General features: G+C 39.2%; 1 protein-coding gene across 1 annotated transcript in view; it reads right to left on the reverse strand.

Annotated features, from left to right (window-relative positions):
• Positions 1-19,328, reverse strand: part of cfap77 (cilia and flagella associated protein 77) — a 110,167-nt gene that overhangs the window by 13,860 nt on the left and 76,979 nt on the right. Inside the window, exons 5-6 of the mRNA XM_052037239.1 lie at positions 8,076-8,181; positions 6,858-6,959 (exon numbers count right to left, since the gene is read on the reverse strand). Of these exons, the coding sequence (XP_051893199.1) occupies positions 6,858-6,959; positions 8,076-8,181 (208 nt within the window). The remainder of the gene's footprint in view (positions 1-6,857; positions 6,960-8,075; positions 8,182-19,328) is intronic.

Here is a 19,328-nt window from a genome sequence, read left to right on the forward strand (position 1 = left end):
GTCAGAAGTTTAGTCAGAGGGGATTAAAAAAACACTTTAAAGGAGGAAGGAAACACAGAGAGATGTAGAAGTTTAGGGAGTTAGTTCCACAGTTTAAGATCTGAGTGATGGCATTTATGGTTGCCAGTGGTGTGCAGATGCAACTCAGGGGTGAAACCAGAATTAGAGGAGTGGAGATATCTCAGAAGGTCATAGAGTCATAGAGGAATACAGCACAAAACAGGCCCGTTTCCTACCAAGTTCATGTCAACCATTAACCACCCATATTACACCAAACCTACATTAATCCCGTTTTTTTTCTGCTCAGCAACTCCTCCCAGATTCTACCACTCACCTACACACCAGAAACAACTTAGAGTGGCCAATTAACCTACAATCCCACACATCTTTGGAATTGGGAGGAAACTAGAGCACCCAGAGGAAACCCATGTGGCCACAGGGGGAACGTGCAAACTCCACGCAAACAGCACCCAAGCTCAGGATTGAACCCAGTTCTCTGGCACTGTGTGTCAGCAGCACTACTAGCTGCACCACCTTGCCAGTGATTTGGTTGGAAGAGGTTACAGAGGAGCAAAACTATGGAGGGATTTGAAAACAAGAAAGTGAATCATAAAAGTGAGGTGCTGCTTATCCAAAAGCCAATTTTGTTCAGCAAGCAATGGGCTGATAGGTGTATGTTAGGAAATGACCTCAAATTCACAAAGAGTAGAATGAGGAAGCCTGGCCAGGAACATGCTGGAAGAGTCAAGTCCCAAGCTAGCAAAGGCATGGATGAGGGTTTCAGCAGCAGATGAGTTGAGACCAGGGCAAAGTTTGATCTGTGGATATTGCAGTCCAGAACTCAAATCAGGCTCAGATAAGACACTAAGATTGTAAGCAGACTGGTTCAGTTGTTAAAAATTGCCAGGGGAGAGATGGAAGAAGTGGCGAGGGAAAAGGTGTTTATGATGAGGGTTGAAGATGAAGATTTTCAATTTCCAAATATTTAGTCAGAGGAAATTTCTGCCTATCCATCAATGGAAGCCAGGCAAACACCAATATCTAGAAAGAGTGGTGGGTTCAAGAAGGGTCAGTGGAGATGGCGAGGGGCTAAAGCTGGGGTTTATCGGCATGCACATAGAAACTGACACCATCTTTTTGGATGAGAGCATGCAGATGAATGATAGGAAGCTATGGCAGATCCTTGGGGTAACAGTGCAGATGTGGAAAGAGAAAACATTGGTGGTGATTCTGAAGTTTCTGACTGGATAGATAAAAAATAGCAGGCAAAGCAGTTCCAGCTAACTAGATGGTGGTGGGAAGGACATTGAAGAAGGTTGGAGTGGTCAACCTTGTCAAAGATTGCACACAGATTGAGAAGGACAAGGGAGGGCAGATAATCTTTTGTCACAATCACACAGGAATTCTTTAGTGACATTGAAAAACCTATAATGTGGTAGGCATGGAAACCTGATTGTAGGGATTCAAATGAGGAGTTTCAGGTAAAGTAAGAATGAATTTTGCAGGGTACAACGCATCCAAGGACTTTGGAGGGCAGGGGTTGTAATTAGGTCAGCAGTTTGCAGGCACAGAAATGGCAGGGGTTAGTATTTTGACAGGGGTGATGTTGGCAGATTTAAACAATAGGAGAAAAGAATAGGGAGATAACAGCAAGAACCATGACAAATAAAAGCTAATGCAGAGCAAGGAAGGGAAGTGAGCTCTTCATCAGTTTATTGGGAATGGAATCAAGGGCGCAGGACATGTTTCTCATGTACATAATGAGTTACCAGAGTTCGAGGGGAGATGGGAGAGAAACTAGTGAAATGCGCACGATTGGAGGTAGAGCTGGGTGGGAACATTAACACTTCGGGTAAGGAAAAAGAAGCAGCAGATGATCTCAATATTGATGACAAAGTCTACCGTGCTCTGCATTCTTTTTGCCATACATAAGGGTTGAGCAGACAGGAGAAAGGAGTTTAACGTGACAGACTACAGAAGTGAAAAGAAGCCTGGGGTTATCTCTGCAGTTCAAGGTGAGACTGGAGTAGTGAGCAGTTTTGCCAGTTGACAGCAGGGCCTTAAACAGCTTTATGTGGTCCAGCTGGATCTGGTAGTGAATGGGTCTGTTTTATTCATTCACGTCTGTGTTCCTTAGGCTTAAAACAGCTAAGCTGAAAGCAGTACTGGGAGATGGCCAAACTGAAGGTGAGTAATATTTTTAACAGGGATAAGGGCATAAGAAATAAGGGTTTGGTAGAGCAGATCAGCAATTGCAGAAATGTTGTCATTTTCATTAAAACACAGTGCAGTCACACCACATTTAAGCCTGATTCTTAAAGGCACCTAATGTATATAAATTCATTCTTCATTTGTTTATGGCTAGAATTGTTATCATCTACCTTATTTCCAGGAAGGACCTAAGATACCATCATTAAGAAAGGCAGATGGTTATATCCCAGCAGTTTGAGTTTCAGAAATGCAGGAGAAGAGATGGAGAGGGTGAGGGATTGACTACGGTATGTAAGCTGCCCCCTTCAGATCTCCAGCGATTCACACAATCTGCTGAACACTGAAGGGTCGTGTTCTTTCCTTGACATTACCTGGTAGAACAGCCTTGGGCTGACAGGCAACTTATAAAATGATTACTGACATATGCTAATGGGACACATACTTACAGGGTGTCCTAGGAATTGAAAAATGTAATATGCAGAGAAATTTCGGATGGGGCTTGGACACAGCTTGTTTCCTTCAAAGCATATTCCAATGACAACAATTTTGAAGATCCTTTTTATTTTTGAGTTTCCCCTGTCTATTTTCTTCCCATTCTAATCCTTTTAAATTTGTACAACGAATACTTGCAGCAGATTTAAACAAATTCAGCCTGTAATATACTGTGCTAGGTTCAAAACTGCTTTTGTTTTATATTATGGAGCAACACTACCAAATTAATTTAATTTTTCTACTTAAGATACAATTTTATGAATTTTGCAGTAAGGTAAATCACTGTACCAGGTGTAGCTGTTTCCATATGCAGAATTACAAGCAAGTGTTGTGCTCCTTGAATGATTAGGTGAACTATTTTGGTCCCATTTGTTCCTCTGTCTTTCTGCCCTTCCCTCCCCACCCCCATCATTTCACTCCATTAAGGACATTAAGTGTGGGCAAATGTGACTTGAATTAATAATCCAAGTATTTTCAAGTAGCAGGCACTAAGACCTTGAGAAAACTTAATATGGCTGGAAAACCGATTTGTACCCTCAGTACCTGGGCATTGCTTGCTTCACCCTTGATCACTCCAGAATCATTCATATTATGTGAACATCGTTTTTATCGTAAATGAAGAATAACCTAACAGTTCCTTCTTTCTACACACTGAAACATTACACATATAAAGAACATTATGTGCTAAGGATTAATTTAAGGCTGTAATCTAATACTGGGTTTTAAAGCATCATTCTAAAGCACTGCATGCTGTTTATAGTATTATCTGATAGGTCTGAAATTTGTATTCACAACTTATGATTACAATGATTATTACATTATTTTAGTGGCCGATGCAGTACAATTATCAGGCACAATACTATAATAGTAAAGTTTTTGGGCTAATGAGGTGAGTCAAGAGAAAAATCTCTGTCCCTACCTTTGATTGCAATTCACCATCAAAAAGCAAGGCAGTAAACTAAACATACAATAAGGTTAGAACTCCCTGAACGTCCATACACTATACAGAATCAACAAACTTTTATCTTCTATTCTCCTACATGAATTAATGAGTTAATTTGTAATATAAAGCAGAAAATTCCCCATATCATGACATGGCTGTGTATCCATCACACTCAGTAACAATAAATGCAGAGCACTCAGCATAAAACAAGTGAAAAACCAGGAGATCTGTCTTCCTTATATTTCTTTCAAAGTTAAAGGTGAAGAATATACTGTTTTTCTTAATGCTTAGTGTTAACTTGATGCATGTTGTTATAATTTTAAAAATATTTATTAAAAATAATAGCACATTCTAAGAACTTTGTCATATTGCCATTCAACCAGTGCACTCACTGCATTCCTGTGATGTCCCTTCACTCATCCTTTCTCAGAACAACCGATGGCTATTTTTTAACTTTTATTACTCCTTATGTTGATTAAAACCTAATATAAACCTGATAAGAAGTTAAATCAAGCAGTACTTCTGCTGTCTCAAATGGAAATTGCTGTTCCTGCCACAGTCAAAGGCACATTTAAATATGTCACATGCCTTTAAAACAAAGATGTTGGTTCTTATCCCTGATGTACAATGCAAACATATCACAATTGATATGATGGACTGAGCAATGTAAAAATGAAATACAACCAGATTAAATTTAACTTGGGAAATTTATTTAAATGCTAGGGAAATTTAAATTTCTTTTAGGATCTGTTGATATCACCAGATACCATAATTTTCTTTTGCTGCAGTATGATGTAGATTTTTTAAAAAATGTTAAACAAGATTTGTTAATTTTAAAAGTAAGCTGAGTACTTGATGGAGTGACCTCCAGAGATTTGTAAAATCATTTCTCATCAGCTGCGTAAATAGTACCTGTACCACGATGAAACTATTTTGACCTAGAAATGATATTGCATAATTTTCCACAGCATTTTGTGGGAGAAAATTGACTTTACACAGATATTAATGAGCACTTTTGAATTGCTTCACATCACTCTGGAAATTTGACCAACTATTTCCTAGCATGAATCATACTTGCACAACTGATGCCTTTCCCTATGTATTGCTCTTTTTAAGCCCTCTGATCCCCTCACCACTGCACGCACCCAGACTCTCTGATCCCGTGTGGTCATGACCTCTGTCAACCATTCCTCAGATGATGCAGCCCCCCCCTCCCCCCAAATGAGTGATCCTGATAGAGCTCTGATAGAGCCTTAAATCTGATGTTCAGCCACCTAACCTGGTCATCAGATCCTAGGCCCAGATCTTTGGTGAAGATCTTGGATCCAGCACCCAACCTAGCCTTGATCCTTGTAGAGGATTCCTGACCCCTGGTGCCATTTCCATGATGAAGCTTTCTTCCCACTGCCTTTTCCTTGCAGATCCACCCCAGGCACTGATCCTCATCTTGAAGCCCTCTTTTGCACTCATGCCTCCCCAAACCCATCCTCAATCCCAGGCCAGAGATCCTGCTGGAATTTGTAATGTGGGGCCCTACAATTTGCATGCACTGCTCTTTCTAAGGTTACCTTGGCTAACCTGGCATAATCGATTAAGGCCTTAATTTTCCCTTCCTCTACGTGCATAATTCAAAAACTTGCTGTGTGTTTTGGTTTAAATCATCAAACATTTCTGTATCCATTAAGGCTCAGATGAAACTCCCTCATTGATTGAATACTGAGTAAGAGTAAACTTAATGGAATATAATTGAAAAAAACTTAAATGAAAATCAAAAAAACTGCAGATGTTGGAAATCTGTAACGAAAACATAAACATTTGGAAATACCCAGCACATCAGGCTGCATCTGTGGAAAAAGTAGCAGAATTAATGTTTCAGGTTAATGATCTTTGTTGGAACTTCATTTGTGTTTATGTATAAGGCAACACGTGTAAGCTGAGCCCAAGAGCAGCTGGGAGGTTGAGCCTGTAGTCATTAATTTTAGTAAGCTGTGTGATATTTTTACCCAAAGAATCATGTGTGAGTAATGTAAAATAATACAGCGATGAATGAACCGCAGTGACATTAAGATTGCAGAGGAATCTTGATAAACACAAAAAGCCCACTTTCATAGACTGTTAAGAATAACATAAACAATATTAACAATAACAGATTCTTTAAACTAGTTCAAAGAATCAATTTACAGCATCTTCATTTAAACATGTATAAATAAACTACTGGATATACTCAGAAGGTCAGACAGCACCTGCAGGAAAAGAAACAGATTTAATATTCCAGATTGAAGCCTTTTGTCATTATTGGGACCTCTTCACTATAAATAAGTGGTGATTTATGGAAAACTTAATACTCAGGATTCAAGTATTGGTATTGGTTTATTATTGTCACTTGTACCGAGGTACAGTGAAAAACTTGTCTTACAAACCGATCTTACAGGTCAATTCATTACACAGTGCAGTTACATTAAGTTAGTACAGAGTGCATTGATGTAGTACAGATAAAAAAAAACAATAACAGCACAGAGTAAAGTGTCACAGCTACAGAGAAAGTGCAGTGCAATAAAGTGCAAGGTCACAACAAGGTAGATCGTGAGGTCATGAGGTCATAGGTCATAGTCCATCTCATTGTATAAGGGAGCTGGTCAATAGTCTTATCACTGTGGGGTAGAAGCTGTCCTTAAGTCTGGTGGTACGTGCCCTCAGGCTCTTGTATCTTCTACCCGATGGAAGAGGAGAGAAGAGAGAATGTTCCGGGTGGGTGGGGTCTTTGATTATGCTGGCTGCTACACCAAGACAACAAGAGGTAAAGACAGAGTCCAAGGAGGGGAGACTGGTGTCCGTAATGCACTGGGCTGTGTCCACAACTCTCTGCAGCTTCTTGCGATCTTGGGCAGAGCAGTTGCCATACCAAGCCGTGATATATCCTGATAGGGTGCTTTCTATGGTGCATCGGTAAAAGTTGGTGAGAGTCAAAGGGGACAAACCAAATTTCTTTAGCCTCCTGAGGAAGTAGAGGTGCTGGTGAGCACGAAAACTGGATTATTACTGAACATATTACTGCAGTCCCTATGACTGGAGTTATCACCTCATCTTTCTTGGTTGTTGCAGCAATTAGAACTGTATATTAATTCATTCTCTAGCTCAATGCTTCTACAAAGAAAGACTGAGCAACATGCATAGCAACTTTTAAAACAAATATAAAAATCAACCATCTCACCTTTCTGTAACGCAGTGGGTGCACAATCGGTGGAGGATCCACCTGTGGTATGGCTTTGCTCAAGAATGCTGCACGTGTTTGATAATTCTTTACAAAGTGGGCCTACAAACACAAAACCTAGATGCATGAAACTACTAGAATTAGAAATTTCACCATCAGACCAAGCCTAACAGTCGTAGGCACCATGAATTGTTTGTTCAATGTAGAACAATATGCAACTATTGATTTACAAATTCAATCTCATAAAGTGAATCACTATCTTCTCATTTGACATTTCTACAAGATATGTGTACAGGCGACCACTGTGTTATGGCCACTTGGGTAACAGAAATTCACCCTTATAGAATTCACAAATCACTACCCAAAAATTTGAGATCAAGTAAAATTCACTCTCACGGAATTTATGCGATAGAAGTAAATAAAGAAACACAATTTTGTTTTTCAATTCATGTTCCTTCACACAAGCAGATAATGTGACTTCACGCCAAGGACCATTTTCTAGGAATGCAAACCCACCTCCCACATAACACAGGGTCGCCTGTATTTTTATTAAAATGTTTTATCATAGTATAACAGCTGTAACCACATTTTTACATATACTAAATCAATGGAATTTTTCGGTTTGCAAGAATTTCCGTTTTTGACATATAGTTACAATGAGGATCTACTGGAGCATATGAATATTAATTTGATGGTATAATGATGATATCTTATGATTATGATTTTATTGTAACTGATATAAGCAAGAGGAGAAACATTTTGGACACGACCTCATCATAATAAATAACAATATTCTGCCCACAAAATAACACTTACTAAATATCAGAAGTAATTCACTGTATCAAGTTCCTTTAGATGTTTGATATGAAAGGTTTTATAAATGCAAGCATTTATTAATCCCTTCAGTTTTTTTGACTGTGATAAGCAGAAACATTGTTTAAAATGCCCGGTTCTTTACAACTCTTTACCAAGTAAACCAAATATAAAATGAATTGCTGTTAAGCTGATTTAAAACTGACTTTATAATTGAGAGTTAGAATGAGAGTTTCCCAATCAACATATTAGGCATGGCAACCAGTGAAAATTATTTTACATGAATGGCAAAAAGAATGTGATTTAGTACTCCTAAATTTGGCTTGCTTTAACTGTGTATCATTCCCACTCTTGATGAGAGATGTTATTTATATATGTATTTATACTGTAAGGCTGCAAACAAACCTGATGAGTCTTTTTTTTCTTCTTCATTACATCTATTGCTTTCTGTTCCTCTATCCACTTTTGCTGAAATTTATGTTCCAGCAGGTCAAACATAGGGGTTGAAGGCCTACGAAAAAGTTGTTATAAATCAATTGACAAATATTCCACTGATTTTATATAACTGTGGTAAAAGTGAGGTTGGAATCTGGTTACTTCCTAGAACATAATGAAAAGACAACTCATTAGATTTTGCACCCATTGTCCACTATTGGAAAAATTATGTTCCATCTTATGATGCTACATAACATTATATACAACAATCTTCTTCTCATGTAACAACACTCAATACACACCAAATCACTGTTCATTTGCTGGGTCTAAATCTAAATCTTGGGACTCCCTTCTCAAGGAAATACCTTCACCAGACGAACTACAGCAATCCAAGCAGGCAGCTCATCACCACCTTCTCCAACAATTAGGGATTAGCAATAAATGATGGTTTTGCCAGTGATGCCCAGAACCAAAAGATGAATAAATTAAAAAAAAATTCACAAGTAATTCATTGTGTTAAGCTCCGAGATGTTTGAAATGAGACGTTCTATATATTTATTTACCTCTTCAGTGCTACTAGTTGTGTTCATTAATAACATTGCTTAAAACATATGATACCTCCTTTACTCCATTAAATGTTGTTGTTGAGCTGATGTAAAATGACTTTATTATAGGTAACTGGAACTGATACAAGCCAAGGGGTTTAGATAACATAAATGATGAGACAGCAGGTTCAGCTGCCTTTGGTCCCTAAAGTCCTGAGATTAAGCTATGCCTTGGAATCACCTCCTGCGACTTTCAACTGATTTTATATTCAAACTGTTTATTTTTTATGTGTATGTATATTAGATGGGGGAAGGGTGGTCAAAAGATGGTGGGGTTAGGTGGGAGGGGGTGCATTATACCTTTGATCTGATACTTTGACACAAAAGCATTGTTTTGTGTGGACAAATACTTATTTTTTCCTCCATTTCCTTACTGCAGTGTACCACCAGTACAAGAAAATTACTCAGTATATTATGATTCCTGTTGGTTTACTAAGAAATACTATGACATATATTACTGGGATGTACACAGTATGATATGGATTATATTGAGGATTGAGAATATTAGATATCTGGGAATGACTCTGAGGTGGTAATTGCATCAAGAGGCCTGGATGAAGGAAAAATTGCTGGAGCATATCTTTAATGATTTATAACTGGCAACATAACCAGAAGTGAGATTATTTGGTATAAGCTACTTAAGAGTCACCCTTATGGTTCTAAAATAATAGTGATTTAATAGGGGACTGTTTCCAAGCTGAGATTGGGCTGTACGTTTGGCAGTGGTCATGTAGGTAGTAGATAGGTCTGTTGGATGATTTGGTACAAAGATATTTTATGCAGTTAAAACTTGCTCACCGAAGGAGCAATGATTCTGGTATAATCATGACAGATTCACTGAGTGATAATCTGTGGTCGATTACTAGAAACACCGAAGTATATATCACATTGGTGCTCTCAGGCATCAGCTCCTATCACTGAAACTGAACAATTAGATTTACAGTCATCAGAAACTCCACTGCATAGGAGTTACTTGGGAGATTTATTTGCTGTATTTCTCAAAAAACGTAAATACAGAGTTAAAACCTTTTTGTAAATGCAGGACCAAAAAAAGGAGCTAGTATATACAGAATAAACATAAAAAGCTAATTAATGCTTTAAAAATGTTTCATGGTTCAGTACGCTTCTGTAATTGTGCTGTTTTATTCACTAGTAAAGATTTGTAGAAAATCTTTCTTGCAGATGTATATTAGAAAAATATATGCGCATATTTTGCAAAATGTAAGGGATTCAAGGAATTAATGTGTTTTTCTTATTTGAATTGTGAGGAGTCACCATTATTGCTGCCAACATGTTCATAATATAATCACTAATAAGTATTCACCTTTAGTACCTGAATGGAGAAACTCAAAATCTATCCATGGTCCATTCTATCCGACACACAGCTGGGAGAGTGTGCAATGTTGTAACACTGTCCCTCTGGGGCCAGGTACACAATGCAGGTTTCCACCTGCACACTGCACGCTTCTATTCAGTTAATTGTTCCCTCCTGGCCCAGTCTGTCTGTACTAACAAGGACAGTAGCAGGATGGTAATTGAAGTACTTAGCAATACACACATGAACAGGATACTGTGACTAATTAGGGGAGGAGGGCCATTGGGCCTTTTAATTGTTTGTGGTTTATGGGAAAATCTTAAAACGAAGAAGGTTAAAATATTCATTAGGGGTGTGCAATAATGTATCATTCAGTTGTGTTTTCCATAAAGATCTCTGTGCACTATTAAAGCAGTTATTATGATGTAGCACATGTACTGTGGATCTACTGATATCGACCGCTTGTGACATCAGATAGATATTCCTTTTGTCAAGAAGGAAATTTCAGACTACAGATGTTCAGTACATGAGAATATTCTTGTTATATTAACAGCGGGAATAAAATCAAAGATGATGGTAGAGGATAGATTCTGCCTACAGTGACTTTAACAATCAAATCTAAGTTGGGACAAAGTCAAATTTTTGTTTGAAAGCATTGAAGATGTTAACACTCTTCAGAAATAATACATTTGGTAATCATGGAGACTGGTTTTGTTAAACAATATATTTCATGTTCCTGTTTAACATGTTCAGACAAAAACACAGTTATACATATATTTGCAGCACAAGACTAAGGCAATAGAGTCTTGCCCAAGGTATTATCTTTTGCATGAGATTCTAAACCAAGACCCCATTTCCCACTGCAAGTGGACTTAAAAGTTCCCATGACAAAATTCAAAGGAGATCTTTCCCAGTGTGTGCATCAGCATTTATCCCACGTTCAATATCACTGAAAACTGACTACTTGCTCTTCTATCTTATTGGTGTTGTGGGATCTTCCTGTGTACAAATTTGCCACATTTGCTGGCATAACACTGTGACTGCACTAACTTAAAAGGATTGTGTAGGTTTTTTAAGATGTCCTGATGATATAAAATTTGCTGTAGAACATATGGGTCCTTCCTTTTCATCACAATGGATGAAAAAGATTAATGCCTGAAAATTCATCCCTGGCTTGTAGCACCAAATGAACAAACAGCAGAGTCAGTGCATTGGACTCAGAATGCAATTTCAGCAGCAGAGTGAAATGGAATTTCGGAGGAAGAGCACAGCATGCAGATACTACTTTATAGTGCACAATCAGGGATGAACTTCTAAGCATAAACCTTTATGTTTAGAAGACTCCATGTGTCACTTTCATTACACACTGATAATACGATGATACATTACGGAGTCACATGCATGAATGGGTGGAGGGTAGAATATGTAACAATAATCGTAATTCACACACGACATTGCTCAAGTGTATGAAATGTTCATGAGGGACTTTATTACAAGGAGAAAAAGTTAGAATGTACAGCAAGCACGAGGGGATGGAGAGAATTGGGATAAAGGAGGCTTGGTCAAAAAGGAAGATTTTCAGGTTATTTTTTATGGCAGGATAGCGGGACAAGTAGGGAGTGGGGATGGGGGAGGGTGCTAGGTGATACATTGGTAAGGCAGAAACGACTGGAAAGAAAACTTCAGAGGTCAAGACTTGAGTGGCCAAATGAACACCCATCTTTGTTGAAATGGAGGGAGGAGGGATGAAGAAACATCGAATGGTAAAGAAGCAGAAGGCTGTACAAAGACTGAAGGAAGGAGAAACAAAATCACTAATACTGCATGTGGTGAAGCCATGAAATGATTTGGAAGCAAGGATTCTGGAACTAGGCACACCAAGGTACGGCAAGCTATAATCGGGCTGATTCGGCATGAGTGAGAAGGTGGGTGGCAGCAATTCAGATATATTTGGGCTTGTAGCAAGTTATAATTGGACACTAAACGGTGACATTGGAGCTGTGAAACTTGGAGGTGGTGAAGGCATGGAAGGAGTTTCAATAAGAGAAGTTAAAAGAAAAATGTGGTAAATATTGCAGAGGTGAAGGTTAGCAGTTTCAACAACAAAAATATTGTGGAGAATGATGCTGGGCTCAGGGCTGTGTCATATGTGTTGGTTATGTATTGCCTGACATGCCAGTTGCTAGGTTGGTGGAATCAAGCCCAAAGGCACCAAAAGGATGTCAGATACTAACGCGAATAGAAATAGTCTTGCCATTGTACAGCTGGAGGAAATTTTAATTAATCAAGTTCTTGAAATCCATCGGGTTCTTTGATTGCTGTAATCACCTTGTGTCAATGGATCAGGTGATGACATCAATCTGGGTACTGTCTGCATTTATGTGGAAGAGGACGGTATACTTCCAGATTACACCACTGACACTTTAACAAATACTACATTCTTTAAGATTTATCTATACCATTCCTTTAGTTGTCCATCAAAAAAGGTGTATATTTTATGATTTAATAGAACTGATAGTCTTAGATTTGCTGCCCTGTTGTAGTCTACTTGGTGATGTTAAATCAGTTCACAGCATAGCATTTCAAATCAGACAATAGGAAAGCAATAGTGGATTATGATAATTCCAGTGCTTTGCTGTAAGTTTCCCTAAGTTTGTTTTCAATGTAATCTTTCTTAAATCACTAAGATTTTCCAAGAAATTTGATTGCAATGCACAAAAACCTTTCTGATGATTAAAATAAAATTCTATAATATGGGAATGTTCAATATTGGGTCAAAGTTTGATCTTCTCAGTAACAAAAAGATTCTGCAGAGAGCTATTGAAATACTTAACTGTCAATGTGTAGTGTACCAGTGTTGATAATAATTTCATATACTGAGCAATTTTACTTCTATCTAATTGCATTTGCTATCAGTGAATTAAGTGGGGGATTTTTATCCGATGGAGTGAAAATAAGATGTTCCAACCATCTTTTGCTGCTCCATGGATGACCTTCCTTCCATCTTATAAGACGTGAATGTTTGCCAATGATTGTACAATGTTCAATTCCATTTTAAACTCCTCAGAAAACACAACAGTTCATGTCTGCATGGAGCAAGAGCTAGACTAATAAATGGCAATGACTATCACCAACATGCGGAAGACTAATCATGCATCCTTTAAAGGCATTTCCATCACCAAGTTCCCTTCCGTCAAAATCCCAGGAGACACCATTGATCAGAAATTTCAATGGATAACCTATATAAATTCTGTGGCCACAAGAGCAAGTCAGAATTTGAGTATTCAGTGGAAAGTTATTCACCTCCTGACTCCCACAAACTTTCAAACCTTTCCTCATTTGCAGGCACAACCAAGGAATGTGATGGAATATTCTTTACTTGACTGGAGGGGCACTGCTCCAACAACACCCAAGAAGCTCAATCCATCCAGGAGAAAACAGTCCATTGGATTTATATTCCATTCATCATCCTACTATCACCTCTTCCACCACTGGTACACTCAGACCATAGAGTGTATCTTTTACAAAAAATGCAATACAGTTACTCACCAAGGCTAGTCCAACAGCACGTCTCAAATCTGCAGCCTAGAACAATAAAAAGGAGAAGGGCAGAAAACGCTTGAGAATACCACCACCTGCAGGTACCCCTCCAAATTCCACACTATCCCGATTTGGAAATATATCACTGCTCCTTTTCTTTGCTGGATCTGAATCCTGGAACTCCCTACCCAAAAACACTGTCAGAATATTTTCATTAGGAGGACAGTGGTAGTTCAAGAAAGGAGTTCAGCGCCACCTTCTCAAGGCAGTTAGGAATGGGCAACAAAGGTTGGTCCTGCCAGTAACACCAACATGCCAAAAACAAATAAAATATTAAAAAATGAGAATGACCAAAGCTGTTGCAATTTATTTGGATGATAATTCACACCTTATGAAGACGTGTCAAGACTCTACATTTTCAGCATTGCTATCTATTTATACCTAATGACACATACAGTGAATTGAATAATATTATGTATTTAATTATTTGTTCTTCCTACAGTAGTTATTAAGTACTTACTGAAGTGGAATTGATTGTCGTGCATTGTTAGTCTATCAATGCCTATTTAAGAGCAAGGATTTGACAGAAATAGCATTCAATGTCACATTAGACAGAATCCTCCTGTACTTACTCTTTTAAACTCTAAGTGTGAATCTATACAGCAGAGTGGAGAAACACTGCCATTTCTCAGGTGTCTATGATTTAGCTGCTGTTTTCTGTCGCAATCTCTGTCGTATGCAAGCGGTTGCTTGTAAGTGCAAGCGCGTGAGTGTTGCCGGGAGCTGATTGGAAGATCCCGTGGGGCTGAGACCCTGGCTCATCCTCATTAGTGTTGACCTTGGTAAGAGAAAGAGGCGGCTGATGGATAGAGTGTGCAGTGGACAAGTCCCCTGGGAGCCACTATCTTATCTATTATTGTACTCTTCCCACCTCCCTGACCCTCCCAGTTCTGTACACCGCAGGCATCAGGGAGGGAATAAATCTGTGTCTGATCCTGAAAAAAAAAGGACAGAATAAAAATGTCCTTTTTTATGAGGGTCAAAGACAAAATGTAGGAAATAGAATACCATATGCAAAAAATTAATAACAGGTAGTCTGAAGCCATTTTTAAATACCATACTATTATTTTTTATTCAACCTATTATTTTGTTTTTGCACTTAAAGGATCCAATTTGAGAGATTTTAGAAAGCCATATGTGGTTTGTAACCATTTGGAACTGCCTAAGCTCCAAATGCAGTGACATCATCCAGATCATACTGAATATAGCAGACTACCCATCAACTTAGCTGTCATCATAACAAGGTTTGGGTTACATGAGGGGTTGCCAGTCAAAGGAAATCACCAGCATAAATGCTGCTAGTTAATGTCTTCTTTGTTTTGAGCACAGTTACAAAGCTTCATTTTCCAAAGAGGAAACAGGTGACCTCAAAATTATGTATATCAATAATATAAATGCTTCTTTAAAATTATATTTCAACCCTTAGATTTTTTCTGAACAGTTTCAAAAAACAGAATTTGAATAAAATAGGATTATACTTCCAATAGCTCAGTGATTTAAATGTAGTTTAGCTATATAAGACAGGAAAATCACAGGTTGGACCTTTAGGAATATCTTAACCCATGATAATAGGCAGAGTTTGTACTAGGTGAGAGGGTTAAATCCTCAAAGGAAGGTCAATTTGTTGGAAAACCAAGTAACTGCAGATGTTGGAAAGCCAAAATAAAAACAGAAGATGCTAGAAATCTTCATCAAGTCAAGCAGCATCTGTGGGGAGATAAACAGAGTTAACATTTCAGATTCTTGGTCTTTCAGCAGATGAAATTTAATCAGATGATCTGAACATCAGCTTTGTTTCTCTCCCCGTCAATGCTGCCAACTGCTGAGTACTTCAGTGTTCTCTATTTTGATTTTACAATGTGTTTGGAAGCCCAGTGACCCAGTGACTGCAAGATTTTACCCTCTAAAGGGGTGGTTTGGCAATTAACAAACTTTGAATTTCACTTGGAAGCTATTTAACAACAGCTTATGAATTTTATGCAGGAAATATATTTCAAGAACTTCCTGAAGTTTGCCGGTAAATTCATGGCAACAGTGCAGGGCCCATAACGAGGGCTAAAGAGTTGACAATAAATACTACTGCCTCACGGCTGATCTCTTGAATGACATTCTAAAACACTTGGAGACGCAAGAGCCTACAGATGTTGGAATGTGGTGCAACAAACAATCTGCTGGAGGAAGTCAGCGGGTCATGCAGCATCTGTGGGAGGAAAGGAATTGTTGACTTTTTGGGCTGTCAGGTCCTGATGCAGGGTTTCGACCCACAATGTTGACAATTCCTTTCCTCCCACAGATGCAGCAGAACTTGCTGAGTTCCTCCAGCAGATTGTTTGTTGATCCTAAAACACTTCCTTCACATGAGTTATCTTAGTTGTTTTTTCCTCGAGAGACTGTGGAGAAAGTTTGGATAGGATTTGCGCCAACTTTGCTTTTGGTTCAAATATTTTTTGACCTGCCCACTTGCTAAATATAGTTAGTAGTTCTCTATGGAGACATCTGTGTATGTGTTGCTCCAGCAATAATTTGGAGAACCCACAGACGGACTGTGATGGACATCCACAACCCCAGGAACAGGATACACAAGAGACTGCAGATACTGGGATCTGGAGTTAAAAACAAACTGCTGGAGGAACTCAACGGGTCAGGTAGTTGGTAAGTGAAGTCCAGATGAAGGGTCTTGACCCAGACCTTCAACTGCCCATTTCCCTCTACTGATGCTGCCCAAACCGCTGAGTTCCACCAGCAGTTTGTTTTTTGCCCCAGGAACAGGAGCAGCCCGCAGCTTATCTCCTCACAGCTGGACATACAAAGGGAATCATGAGTGAGAAAAGATAAACTTGAACTTTCAAAGGTAAGCTATTTTACAGTTTTCATTATACACCTGATCACTCTTCACATGCTGGTGTCATCAAATCTAGATGAGCAATTTGACTGGAAGATTTAGAATTCTGAAAATGTGAGATCCCCATCTCTCCATCCTCCAGGGAATGCATTCAATCCAGATCTGTTTTCTCTGCATGTTGATTGGCCAAGGGCTAGAGAACCACCTGCAGTTTTCAGTCTCCCCCGGCATCCTGTGCTCTTCTCTTCGATAAGGAAGGGAAGAAGAAATCCATGAATGAGAATTATGGCATATGTTGAGGTGGATGGAGTATATTTGTTGCTGGTGGCTTTGAGGGGGAGGCATGATGTTGCACAAAGATTTGGGGGAATGTCAGTCATGATTGAACAAATGGGGATGTGAGGAAGTGCAAAGACAGATAACAACTGAAATAACCTGAAAGGCCAGTAGGTATGAAAGAAAATACGCTGGAGTTAAGAGGGATTCAAGTAACATGTATATCGAGGTAGTGAATGTGCTACTATGCCTGCCTTTTCTAATCTAATGAGCTAATTAAATTGTTTGCAGCACTGAATCCAGGAGAAGGAGACCACATTCCTACTGTTGACTTCCGCATCGACTTCCCATTAAGTTTTCTTGGTGTTAGTTTTAGGGCCTTACAGCAGTAACATCCAGCAATGCATCAAAGAAACTGGGAGTAGTCTTTGCATGGCCACTCTGCACCATCTAGTCTGCTGTGCAGGCAACTCGAAAGGTTGTCAAATATAATGCTTTCAGTGTGAAATGGTGGGGTTAAAACTGAAAAGAAGACAGAAAATTCTGGAAAAACTCAACAGGTTAGACAGTACCTGCGGATAGAGAAACAGAGTTTATGTTTCAAGTCAGAGACCTTTTGTCAGAACTGGGAAGGAGTGAAAATAAAAGGTAATTTTATCCTGCATTGAAGGTGGTAGGATGGATGGATAGAACAAAGAGAATATTTGTGACAGGGTGAGACCAAGTCAAATGGGTTAATGAGACAATTAGAGGGTGACTAAGGAGACACAAGAGACTGTAGATGCTGGAATCTGGAGCAACAATCTGCTGGAGTAACATCTGTAGGAGGAAAGGATTTGTTGATGTTTCAGGTTGAAGACCTGGTGCAGAGTTTTGACCTGAAATGTCGACAATTCCTTTCGTTCCACTGATGCTGCTCAACCCGCTGGGTTCCTCCAGCAGATCGTTTGTTGCTAGAGAGTGATTATGCTTCTGTATCTGTGTTATGTGTTGCTAATAGCTGGCTTGTGAGGCATGAACAGCAGGGTAGGCAGTGCAAATGAAGAGAGAAAAACTGAACCAAAATCACAGATCATTAACTTACAACAGGAATAGCCAGTTCTGATACAGACAGAAAAATAAGTTACCTGAAGTTGGAAAATTCAATATTGAGTTGGGAAGGCTGCAATGGACCCAGATGGAAGAATAGGTGTCATGCCTCAAGCTTGCATTGTGCTTCACTGTAACAGCGCAAGAGGGCATAGTCAGATTATCAGAGTGAGAGAGGGGTGGAGAATTAAAGTGGTGGGCAATCAGAGGTTTAGGGTCACTTTTATGACTGAACACAGATGGTCCTCAAAGTGATCACCCAATCTGTGTTTAGTTTCTGCAATGCAGAGGAAACCACATTGTGAACATTGAAATGTGATACATTAGATTGGAAGAAGTGCTAGTGAATCACTGACTCATTTGGAAGGACAATTTGGGTCCTTAGATGGTGGAGCTGGTGGAGGTTGTAAGGGATATTCAACCTCCGTAAAAGATTCCAACACCAGACACAAATTTCCGGCCCCTTCGCTTTCAGCATTTTCAACATTCCCCTCTATGGTCCACTCTTCTGTCCCCACCAACTACTCTCTATCTTATGGCACTTTCCAATGTAATGGCAGGAGATACAACACCTGTCTTTTCACCTCTTCCCATCCGACTATCCTAAGACCCTAACAATTTTTTCTGGTGAAGCAGAGATTCACTTGCACCGCTTCCAATCTTGTACACTACATTCGGTGTTCAGAATGTGGTTTCTTCTACGACGGAGAATGGGTGATTGTTCATTCTGCAGGAGTGACCCTGAGTTTCAAGTTGTCTGCTACTTTAATTCTCCATCTCTGACCCATCTGTCTGTCGTCTCTCGCACTTTAGCAAAAAGGCCCAATGCCAGTTTGGCAAACAACACCTCATCTTCTGCCTGGGCACATTACAGCCCTCTGGACTCAATATTGAATTCTCCATCTTTAGGTAACTAATTTTCCCCCATCTGTTTCAGAACTGGCCATTTGCATTGGAGCTGGGGAACTGGTCGTTTTGAATGTGAGTTCTTCTCTCTCCATTAGTACTTCCAAATTGGCTGTATATGTCCCACAACCCCACTATCATCAGCACATAATACAGACAAAGAAGCATAATTACCCTCCAACTGACCTATTAACCCACATGAATTAGTCTCATCCTACCACAGATTTTCTCTTTGTGCCATCCATCTTTGCCGTCAAGTTCTGTGCAAGTTAAAATACCTTTTTTATCTCTCTTTCCCAGTTCTGACAAAGGGTCTCTGACCTGACATGTTAACTCTGTTTCTCTTTCCTCAGATGCTGCCTGACCTGCTAAGTGTTTCTGTATTTGTGGTTTTTATTTCAGATTTCTAGCATCTGTGTTAATTTTTGATCTTTGGGGCTGAAACTGAATTGTGCTTGTCATCATTGTTACCCAGTCAGGCTAATCAGAAGGGAAACATAATAGTGATATATTAATGTCATAGCAGAGTTAAAAGCTGCTATAGCAAGAACAATGTCATCAAAATCCATCTCTCACCTGCTGGCAGGCAC

Source organism: Pristis pectinata, chromosome 23 (assembly GCF_009764475.1).
Source record: "Pristis pectinata isolate sPriPec2 chromosome 23, sPriPec2.1.pri, whole genome shotgun sequence".
NCBI classification, from domain to species: Eukaryota; Metazoa; Chordata; class Chondrichthyes; order Rhinopristiformes; family Pristidae; genus Pristis; species Pristis pectinata.